Source organism: Harmonia axyridis, chromosome 1 (genome assembly GCF_914767665.1).
Source record: "Harmonia axyridis chromosome 1, icHarAxyr1.1, whole genome shotgun sequence".
Taxonomy (NCBI): Eukaryota; Metazoa; Arthropoda; class Insecta; order Coleoptera; family Coccinellidae; genus Harmonia; species Harmonia axyridis.
This window is the reverse complement of record NC_059501.1, coordinates 57,456,471-57,468,308: the sequence shown is the minus strand read 5'-3', so window position 1 is coordinate 57,468,308 and position 11,838 is coordinate 57,456,471. Positions and strand designations below refer to the sequence as shown.

General features: G+C 33.1%; 1 protein-coding gene across 1 annotated transcript; it reads right to left on the bottom strand.

Annotated features, from left to right (window-relative positions):
- On the bottom strand, window positions 1-2,816 carry LOC123689057. The gene is made up of 3 exons (XM_045627853.1): window positions 2,515-2,816; window positions 773-1,051; window positions 1-322 (listed from the first exon to the last, which is right to left on the bottom strand). The coding sequence occupies exons 1-3, from the start codon at window positions 2,573-2,575 to the stop codon at window positions 105-107; spliced, it is 558 nt and encodes a 185-aa protein (XP_045483809.1). The 5' UTR covers window positions 2,576-2,816; the 3' UTR covers window positions 1-104.
- Between the last annotated feature and the right edge of the window lie 9,022 nt (window positions 2,817-11,838).

The window sequence follows — 11,838 nt, the reverse complement described above, 5'->3', positions numbered from 1 at the left end:
TTCATATTCTAAAATTATAATGACTATCTTTTCAACATGAAAAAAAATATATATACAAATATGCCTAAAGAATGAATAATCCTTTATTATTATTATATTTGGTTTCAAGCATCGGTTTCTTCATCCACCTCTTCACCAGTAGCTTCTGCAGCTTGCTGTTCAGGGGTTCTCAAATCAATAGCAAATTTTATTTGCTTCATAATTTTCTTGGATTCTTTCATTTTTTGAGCATAATCGCCAAATGCAGCTGCCAATGCGTAAGTAAGTTGCCTTGCCTGGTACTTATTTTCACATACGAAGCTATGGCATATGAATGTCAATCCTGAAAAAAAATTGCGTCTTAATCAATTTTAAAATAAAAGGTCTACGAAACATAAAATCGGCATCATCTTTATCGAGGTGAGAAAATTCTATTTCAGATATGATTTCAATCGTGGACTTTCATATTAACTATTTAAGTCTAATATACTCATATTTAGCGCTAAATACTGAGCAAGACCTACTTAGAATGTAGATAACCGTAATGAGTAATGAGGTCCTTAAAGCTAAAAATGTGTGCTGCAGGTAGATAGAACCAATAGATCAATAGAGCTGATAGATTTTAGGATAGGTTGATCAGCATAACTGACATAGTTGAGCTGATAAATTAATACAGCCGATAAATCACCGATTCATATACTGTTTGTACAGATGAATAGATGAAAGCATTCTTTTCAAATCAGTTCCAAATACAAACTTGACACAATAAGATAGAATGATGGTTTGTTCATACCTTCCTCCATTTTTTTATCGGTGACGATAATCATACTAAACACCCTGGTATAAATTACATCTTGCACACCATAAGAAATTTCATTCACTCCATAAAATATAGCTTCCGAATCACTCGGCTTTTTCGACATTTCCTTATAAGAAAGACCATCTCTTGTTACTTCAATTGATACACGAGGTAATATGTGATTTTGAGGTAAGTTTTTAGCTTTTTTCACCAAGTTATCCACCGGTTTTCTTGTATGTTTCATGCCCCAGAGTCCCCTGGCTGGCTCCCATCCTGTAATGATAATATTAATAAAATAATCGAAATAACAATACCGAACAATATGAACATGAGTCAACAAATTTCGAAAAAAATTTCATTTTGCTTGAAAAATATTCCAAATCGAAATATTATTCAATAGAAGGAGCAATTGGTCAGATAAAAAAACATTAATTCGTACTAGAACTATTAGGTTTATGTGACTTAACTCATAGAGGCACAATAATACCATTTATTCTACCAGCGATTGATTCACAGTTTCTGAAATTTGTGTTATGTGAAGAATTTTTGACTTTTATATATGAATATGGGTTGATTCGTAAATTCCAAATTTTTAGTTCATTCAACAATATCTCGATTATTCGAAAATGATATGCTCACAAAAGCTCAATCAAGGTAAATCAATAAAATCCAATGAATTAATAACTGTGAAATTAAAAAAAGAGCCCATTATTAGTTGAAATATAAGTAAAGGTGAATTTCATTGGTCCATCAAGAGTGGTGTGGGCAAAGTGCCGTAAGGAATAATAATTCTTACAGTATGAGCAGTACATTGTTTTGAATTACAGAAAGCTATGAAAAATAGATTACTTTTCATGGCAGTTGTAGAAAATAGTAATTTACGTAACAAGTCCGGAAAATAGGGTTTTTTTGGACCAATAGACGCTTACGCTCGTCCTGGAAGTCTGTGAGTCCAAAAAAACCATTTTCGGGCGTGTTGCGTACAATATTTTTTCGGCAACCATGTAAAATAACACTATCGCTGCTGCTTTCCATATTTTATTGCGATTGCGAACAAAAAACATGCAAATTTTTGACAACTAATTTCATATGAACTGTCAGCCGTTATCTCGGTTGCTATGGATTCTATGATTCTTTTCCGGCCTAGTCCGGGAAGTACGTACTTTCCGGACTAGGCCGGGAAATGCTACTTTCTCAGAGAAAAAGCGTCCGGGAAGTGAGCACTTCCCGGACGGTTCCGAAAAAATATATTGAATGCAACTGTCACTACATGAAAATGTCATCAAATGACAGTTTTTAGTCCCCTGATTTGTTTTTCATTGATTTCGCTTCTCCCCTCACATTTGGAATATACAGTGCACGTTAAAATGGCTCATTTATTTTGAGACGATGGTTGACAATTACAGTTTTGTTCATGCACAACTTAAAAAAAATAAAGAATAAAAATTTGTCTTGAAAACTTCTGCATGCCTGTAAAGGAGATACGAAGACCTTGCAAAAAAAGTACCACATGACCCACTCTCCCTACTCAAAAAATTCAGAGGGTTGATGGGGGTGGCATAGGGTGCAACAAAAATCCTTAAAAATGCATAAAAATTTGGTAAAAGTGAAACAAAATTGATATGTTTCAGGATTTTGTTGCCATATATTTTTCTTCTCAGAAAATGAATTCGTTCCATAATTTTGATTCGCACTGTATATACTTAATCTCCTTGGTAACAACCACTTGAACTCACCGAGGTACTTAACGACAAAACTCAACGGCAAATCGTCAACTGTCACTGTGGGCTCCTCCATTCTTATATTAATCGTTCATTTATTCCGCAAATTCAAGAAGATGAACTCGATGAAACTCTGTTCCAACAACACCACTCACAAAATAAAGTCGATATGACTCACATCCTTACCAAAGTCAAATATACGAATGGTCACCTGTTCAACTTCCGCTGTCAGCGAGGTTTTGCTATTAGGGACAAAGCTGCGCTGGCTGGCCCTTCATGGTTGAATATACATGATCCCCACCTGTTGTTTTATCACTTTTTCTGCGTTTTTTCCATACCGATGATTTTGTATCAGTTGATTTATACGAGACCCGCAATTGCTCCATTGTTTGAACGAAGATTACTCTTATCTTTTCGATGAGCTCCGAGAAGTGTCTGATTGGATTTTTCGCGTATCAGGATGTTATGAAAGCTGAACTATTGCAATTGAGATGATGAGATGAGAGGATATTTTTGAAATGTATTGTTTTTCTTGATGGGCAAATGAAAGAGGGTGTGGTCAATATAATTGTGAAAGGTGATTCACTATCAAAAAACCTACGATGAGTTCCATAAAATTTGATTGATCAACTCGTTGATTGTAGTTTGAAATCTATAGAAATGTCAAGAATTAATTGAAATTGAAAACAAAAATGATTTGATCCAGCAAATCACCTCGATAAAATTTTATGAAACTTACCATAAAAGCCTTTTGAAGCGCCGATTTGCCTTCTTGACTAAGAGCACTTGAAGGAATTGCAGAAGATTCTAGATAACAAAATGAATTACATTGATTTTATTTTCTTCCGGAACTGGATTTTCGTTTATAAATCAGGCTCAACAGTACAATATGCATCTATTTGCCATGACAGAACCAACTAATAAGTGATGCGGAAATTGCCACATTTTTTTCAGGATTTACTTATGGTAATATGTTGAATTGTATGAAAACATCCATTTTTCCACTACTTGTTTACATAGTGGACGAATGGATGTTTTCATACAATTCAATACAGAGTGTCCCAGGAAGAATGAATGAAGGTCATCATGGCGGACTCGTATCAAAGGGTTTCAATCGCCTGAGTGCCTTCGTTTGGGATATACAGGGTGATGATCATGGTATGAGTGAAATTTCACAGTTCAATATCTCTTTAATTAATCCACAGAATAATTTCAAATTTTGAAGATTTGTCACCCTTTACAATCGCCTTCCTTCAATATTTCTGAAATCTAGTAAATCAGATCCGGACTAGGAAAATTTCGAACTTTTCCTATTCTCGTGAATATTGGATCACCCTGTACGTGGACATTATGTTTTTTTTTTCCGTTTTCGTAACCACAAGGAATTGATTCATATTAAAAATTCCAAATCTCTGCTTGGCACGGTCATACAGGGTGGACAATAAAATTTCCCTAATGAGTGAAATTCTTTCAGCTCGATAACTCTTCAACTAATCCAACGAATAATTTCAATTTTTGAAGATTTGTCACTCTTTACAATCGCCTTCCTTCACTTTTTCTGAAATCAAATAAATCAGATCAGGACTAGGAAAATTTTAGACATTTTCTATTTTCGTGAATATTAGATCACAATTTAGGTTGATATCATGACTTTTTCGTTTTCGTAACCACAAAGAATTAATTCATAATTCTAAATCTCCTACTTGGCGCCGTCATACAGGATGATCAGTTAACATACCCTTATGAGCGGAATTTTGCAGTTCCCCATTCACTAGGGATGAAATCAACAATTTTCACGTATGGGCTTAGGATAATCCAAAATCGTTGATTCATAAAAATTCCCAAGTTAGATTCTCGATAAATGTTTGGTGCGGTATCTACAACAACCATTTGATTTGCCCTAATATTTTTGAAAATAGGTAGATAGGAGAAATTTATGAAAATTTTTCGAAGCATAATTTTGTTTGTTAGAAAACATTCCAATGGAAACATTGTGGTTGCAACATGATGGAGCTAATGGTCACTAACGAAAAAAAGTGCGCGAATATATGACTGAGACTTTTGAAATAAGATGGATTGGAAAAATGGAAATGTGGCTTTGCCTCCTCGATTCCTTTATCTGACACCCTTGGATTATTTATTATGCGGTACAGACTTACAGAAGTAAGCAACTGCTACAAAGAATTATTGATGTTTGCGATATTATTAAATTCCAACCTAATATGATAGCGAAATCTGTGGTACTCTGTGGAACACCTATATCAACGTGGTCAAAAATGTATTGAAGTGGAGGGATACAATTTTGAATTATTCCTGCTGAACTGAAAATATTTCATTCATTTTGTTTTTGATTCATTATTTTCAATTTATTAGCTGTTTATGATCTATTCTTTATCCAGTTTAAGGATTAAAAGCTTTCTTGAATAATATGAGAAAAATTCAGAGAAGACATTCGTAATTCGTAAATTCAAGATAACTTGAACTATGAAATTTCTTTCATAAGGAAATGTTTATTGATCAGCCTGTATGACAGTACCAAGCAGAGATTTAAAATTTTTATTATGACTTAATTATTTGTGGCTATGAAAGAGAAAAAAAATCATGATATTAACGTACAGGGGGATACAATATTCATGAAAATGAAAAAAGTCTAAAATTTTCCTAGTCCGAATCTGATTTATTCGATTTCAGAAATTTTCAAGGAAGGCAATAGTAAACGGTGACAAAACTTCAAAATTTGAAGTTATTCGGTGGATTAGTTGAAGAGTGATTGAACAAAGGAAAATTCACTTTTAAGGGAATGTTAATTGTTCACCCTGTGTGACCTTGCCAAGTAGAGATTTAGAATTTTTATTATGAATTATGAATGCGAAAACGGAAAAAAATCATAATGTTCACGTACAGGGTGCTCCAATATTCACGAAGATAGGAAAAATCTGAAATTTTCCTAGTCCGGATCTGATTTACTCGATTTCAGAAATATTGAAGGAAGGCGATAGTAAAGGGTGACAAAACTTCAAAATTTGAAATTATTCGATCGATTAGTTAAAGAGTTATTGAACTGTGAAATTTCACTCAAGATATGAACATAACCCTGTATATCCCGAACGAAGGCACTCAGGCGATTGAAACCTTTTGTCACAAGTCCTCCATGATGATCTTCATTCATGGTATCCGTTTGTCGCATTCTTCCTGGGACACCATGTATATTACAATAGAAAAATCCTGAAAGCATTTAAATATGAAATTCGTGAAGTTATCGAGGATATACAGCCGCAAATTTGCGAAATGGTCATGGAAAATTTCATGAAAAGGATATGGTGCTCAGGGTCATCGCCAGGCATTTTGGCACCCCGGCAAATTGTCTAATCATACCTTCATTGACTGCTATGAAATTGATATGTTTTATTATTTTCCAGAAAAAAACATGTTTTTGGCAGCTGAAGGCTCTGTAGAACAACCTCATTTATTACTAAATATTTTTCGATTTGATGAGTAGTTTTTAATGATTACCAAAAAGTCATCAGTACTTCGGTTCTTCGAGTATGTATTCATTTTCAGAATATTCTTCGAATAAATTAGTCTAAAGTTATTAGTTTTTCCGAAGACCCTTCAAAAAAAAAAAAAAAGTAATCGAAACTTCTCAGGTTTATGAAACTTCGAACAAAATTAGGTTAATTTATTCCATATAATCTGAAATTTCCATGAATAACATGATGTTTCGTGAGCAAGATTATGGATTTCATCGAAATCCCTCAATTAAGTAGGATCCTCTATAGTCTATATAGTCTAAGAGCCTGTGGACGGCAGGCCACACATATTTCAGGAAAGTCTAAAATTTCCTCGGTGAGTCTGTTGTACCTACCAACCAGGATGTGGGGGCTAGGTGGTTGTCAGAGTTATTCAATAAAATATGTCAAAATACACTCTTGAAGTTATTCAAAAAAGAAACAGCAGACGATTATAGCTGTTCTGAAGTGGTGAGAGAAATTTTCAAAATAACAAAGAATTTTAGGAAACTTGAAATCCATATATATTATTCTTTGAAGTTTATATTTCTGTACGTCGGTAGCAGACAGTAAAATCTTGCTCTCTCGCGAGTATAAATATACCAGGTGGTCCGTATTTCAGTTCAATAACTTTGGCATCGGATAGAACAACCTTTTTCATGAAAAAAGTTTTTCAAAACATATATCCCAACAAGCTTCGCATTAGAGATACCGGGTTGTAAAAGTTTGGAGAAAAAATAGTTTGTTACTTATGACTCTTCTACCTATGATTACATTAATTTTTTTTTAATTTTTAAGACTTGAAGTCTGAATAATGTATTGGTTCGAATAGGTAACTGTCTTTTTTTCGAAAAAATCATTTCATTTCTGAAATGAAATGAGTTCAACTTAAAAAAAGGTCTAATGAGTATTTTTATAGAATGCACCGTTATCTAGATAATTGAGTACAAAGCCAACACCATACACTAAAATCTACAAAAATTAATTCTTCAAATTTTCCCATAAGTAATAAATACAAGAACATTTATCACTCACACAATAAAAAAATTCTGTGAATATTTTTTATTTTCCTAGTGTATGATGAATATTCTTTTTGAAATGTTTAATTAAATGTCATCTTATAGCGTTTTAGTACAATTTTTATACATCCATTCAACACTCATGGAAAAATTTGAAAAAGTAATTTTGTAAATTTTTCTCTTCCAAGAAAACATAGTTTTGCTTTCTCATCAACCGCCCTGTGAACAGATTCATAATAAATAATTTGGGAGGAACAGCTCGACATCCTTCCAATATCAGATACATCTTTAACACATCATAAAAATGACAACATTCGTTTCATAACTAATTTAAGTAGCCATAAATAATACTCACGGGAACAAGTACCATCAAATCCTCTCATAATCTGCCGAAATCAGAATCGACCTACAAAATTATTCAAATTTAGGTGAACGCGCTAAACTCATTGTTAAGTTTAGGCGTCATTGCGTCCTAGTAAATATTCCATACACCTCATTATTTGTGCAATCCATCTCCTTATGTCATCTCCTGGGAAAAATACCATAAGAAAATATTTTATAAGAAAATCAGATTACAGAACTATAATTTCTCACATTATAAATTGAAGATGGATGAATTTATTCAGATATGTGGCAGATATCATTCTTGAATGGTTGTGCGATCTGGTAGTTGTAGATTATAAAGGCGTGAATTGTTAGGATTGATCTTTCCACTAAGTATTTGAAGCATTCACTTCCTAATTTCCCAATTCTTTCTTTATAGAGTTTCATTTGCTCAATTCAATATTATTCCTACCTCAGAAGATGTGTGCATCGACAATAATGCTTCTTGACACCAAACAATACCGGAAATTGGAATAGAAGCTTATTGAATGCATGTCTAGTTCAACATTGGACTCTTAGCATCAGCCTCTATAGAAAATTTAAAATACAGGGTTAGAACTATTTATTTAGAGGGACACTACAGGGATATCGAAAACAATTACATATAAAGAGTAGCTTAAATTACAAAAAAGTTGCGTTATTTAGGGATTAGTGTGTTGTTGTTAACAGATCCAAAATATCCCAATGGGTCCCGAGATATCTCGAAAAAACTAAACATCAAGATTTTCTTTTTTTCTGTATAACTCATTTGCTTCTGGAGATAACAATATTCGGTTTGTAGTCATTATCCAATATAGAGATTCTAATGGTGACGTCAGATATTTTCTGTTCTCCATTGTTTCAAAGACACCATAGTAATTTTTTTTTTGTAACGCCATATTGGTTCTTCTTATGAGGTGATAAAGAAAAGATTTAGACCGAACATTTCTAGAATAAGTTCAGATCGCCAGTATCACGGTTATATTCGTAAATAGTCAAAATTCGACTAGGGGTTCGGTAAATATAACCGTTCAGAATTTTGTTTTTTAGATAATTACACGGGTTTGATTGAGGTATAATAATTTTAAGCATCGTTTGAAATTCCATGTTGATCGTGTTACCTGAAGTTCAAAGAAAAATTCTCCGAACATTTCCGAAACCACAAAACGGACGAATTTGACGTTTTGGGTGTTTATATAGGGTGTTTCGAAACTATGGTAGCAAATTAAAACAAAACATTCCCCTTGAAAAATAAATACAACTTTCCTAATATTCCATATCTAATAAGTCTTGTACTTGCAGTTCAATTGGGGGAATATTGTCTTGGCTTCAGGAATTATACGCACTTTTTCAAATCGCCATTTGAAAAAGTGTGTACAATTCATCCCAAAGTCCTGAATCCAAGAAAATATTTTCTCAATTTCCTAATTTTTTTTTTCTAAAATATCGTTAGTTTTCAGAGATATTTTAATTGGATATGAAAAATTAAAAATAAATTGTATTCATAACTTCCACAGTTTCCAAAATTTCTCAATTGAAAAAAAAAATGTTTTTGTCCAATAGGGGCTTTATTTCTAAGGAATAGTCTCATTTTCAGTTTTGCCACCAGTGACGTATAATAATAATAATAATATAGTTTATTCTGTAAACTACAGGTATAAACACTATAAGAAGAGCATAATGGTCCTTTCTCCCATTCTTCACGGCAATGGTAGAATCAGAAAAATTATTCATTTTGGCATTCATTCAATTTTGAGTAAAAAATGTATATCTGTTTGAATCTGGAAAAACTAACCGTTTTTGAGATAATTGCGCTTTTTTCAATACAAACCTACTACATATAGTGATGAAAAATTTGTTCGGCAGAAATGAACAACTGGATATTAAAAAAAAAATCACCTTTTCACATGCAACTGATTTTTTTTTCAAAATAAATGGATTACCCATTGAAGGGTTTCAACACCATGTAAGTACCTGTGCAAGAAAGGAGTTTTTGTGCATGCATGTGAAAGTGTCATTATTTTTTTTAGGTTGAATATCCAGTTGTTATTTGGACTATTAATTGGAATTGTAAAATTAATTTTGCCTAACAAATTTTTCATTACTGGAATGTTTGTATTTATAAAAGCTCAATTATATCGAAAACGGTTAGTTTTCCAGATTCAAACAGGAATACATTTTCTACTCAAAATTATATGGGGAATACGAAAAATGTAAGATATTTATGATTTCACCAGTGGCGTGAAAAATAGGGAAGCAAAGGGACTATGATACTCTTTTTGCACGCCATTGGTGGCAACTGAAAATATAATTTTTTTTTCGAGTGAAAGCACCTATCAACCACAAATATCCTTTCAATTTTAATTGATGAATTGAGAAGACTGTGTAAGTTATGAATAAAAATGACTTTTTATTTTTCATATTCAGCAATAAACGATATTTGAAAAAAGAAATATTACGATAGTTGTATTTATTTTCCAAGGAAAATGTTCTGATTCAATTTGGTACCATATTTTGGAGAGTTCCTGTATGAAGTACTAATTTCAAGTCTCTACTTAATTTCAAGGTAATCGCTTCATCAAAATTTATGAACAAAATTGGAATAGAAATTCCCCAATCTTTTCGTGACAACAGATCTGATCAGGTTAAGATCAGATATAACAATTTCAAACTTCCTGTTAAATTTCGTTTTGATATTGTCATCTAGCAGAATGTCGAAAAAAGCCTAAGATTTCAGTAATATTGCGTGGATGTGTGTAATAATGATTTCAAGCGGTATACAAAATTTTATGATATTGCGCTCCTTCTTGTAGCAATTGCACTATTGAAAACCACATATGTACCCCTATATAGAAATGTGGACTCCAGGGCTGCAATTGGTGCGTGAATTACGAGCGCTCAGAAGGTCCTTACTTCACGTCAGAGTTTTTTGATTTTCAAAGGTTCACTGAGATATGTTAATGCTGAGTGGGTATGTATAGCGCAACACCTTCGCTCACATAAGAAACATTTTTTTAAAAATGATAACAATTTGATTTATTGGATTTGAAAAAATCAAATCTGCCGCCGAACACCCTAGTAGATAGTCAGCCGCGAAAATTTTCTTACAAAATCGAAATCCTCAGAAATGAAAGGGAAGTGAGAACATCTGTTTTAGATCCCCTAACGGGGGATTTTGAATAGGGATGATGGGTGTTGCGATAACTAATTTTGAAGATCGTATCGAGTTTATTTATTTATTTATTCATATATATATATATATATTCTTTTGAGAAAGAGCAATACAAAATATTAATTTCAAACAATCAAGCATATGTGCCGATGAATCTCAGTATTAGCAGAGGAAATGTAACGGGGCATCATACATTTCAACGTATGATACAAGAGAACAGATAAAAACCTCAGCAAAAACTCTGTCTCCCCGTATCGGTGTAGTGACTGGTTTGTGTAAACGTTTACAGAATAAGCTGACATAATTTATATTGAAGGACTTCCTCTTCAACCAAAACAAAATTTCCTTTATCCTCTCTTTTCGGTTGGCGACTCTATAATTTCCAATTGGATCCTAAAACAAAAAAAAAGAAGCAGAAAGGAGTACTAAATATTAGTTTTCATTATATCGATTTGAAGTTAACTACCCATTCTAAAAAAGAATCTGAAACTGAATGGATAGCTTGAAAACCATCATGAAATTTATAAATCTGACAATCATTCACCAAGTGATCAATGGTCTCTTCTACACCACACTCACATAGTGGGCTATCAATAGAACGCCATTTGAAGAGGGTACTATTACAACGACCATGACCAGTTCTGAGTCTATTCAAAATACACCAAATTTTCCTAGGAAGATTGAAACCTAGAACTTTTTCTGAGGGATCAACAATAAGACTTTTGTTGAAAACGTTAGAAGAAGTCCATCCCGAACGCCAAATTTCCTTGTCGCTTTCATTGGATTCAAGGAAGGTGTTAGTCCATAAAGGTTTGCGTGATTTCAATCTAGCAGTTCTAAAATCTGGGAAATAGGATAAAATTGGAAATGAGTTCGGATAGAAACGAAATTTATCCCAAGATTTCTTGACTGCAACCTGTCTACGAATATGAGGCGGAACTATATGTGATAGCACCGGTAACCAAACTAAAGGAGTAGATCTAATAGTCCCACTAATAATTCTCATAGAAACATTAAGCTGTGCATCAATTTTATGAACATGAGCACTATTAAACCAAACAGAACAACAGTATTCAGCAGCAGAAAAAACCAAGGCCAAAGCTGCTGTAAGAAGAGTGTTGGCATCAGCACCCCATGAAGATCCTGCTAATTTTTGGAGGATATTCCTCGACTTTAATTTCAAACGCAAATTTTCTAAGTGAACCTTGAAATTCAAAGAAGAATCAAGTTTAACTCCAAGATATTTGGGGGCAAAATTATGATTCAAGACGGAATT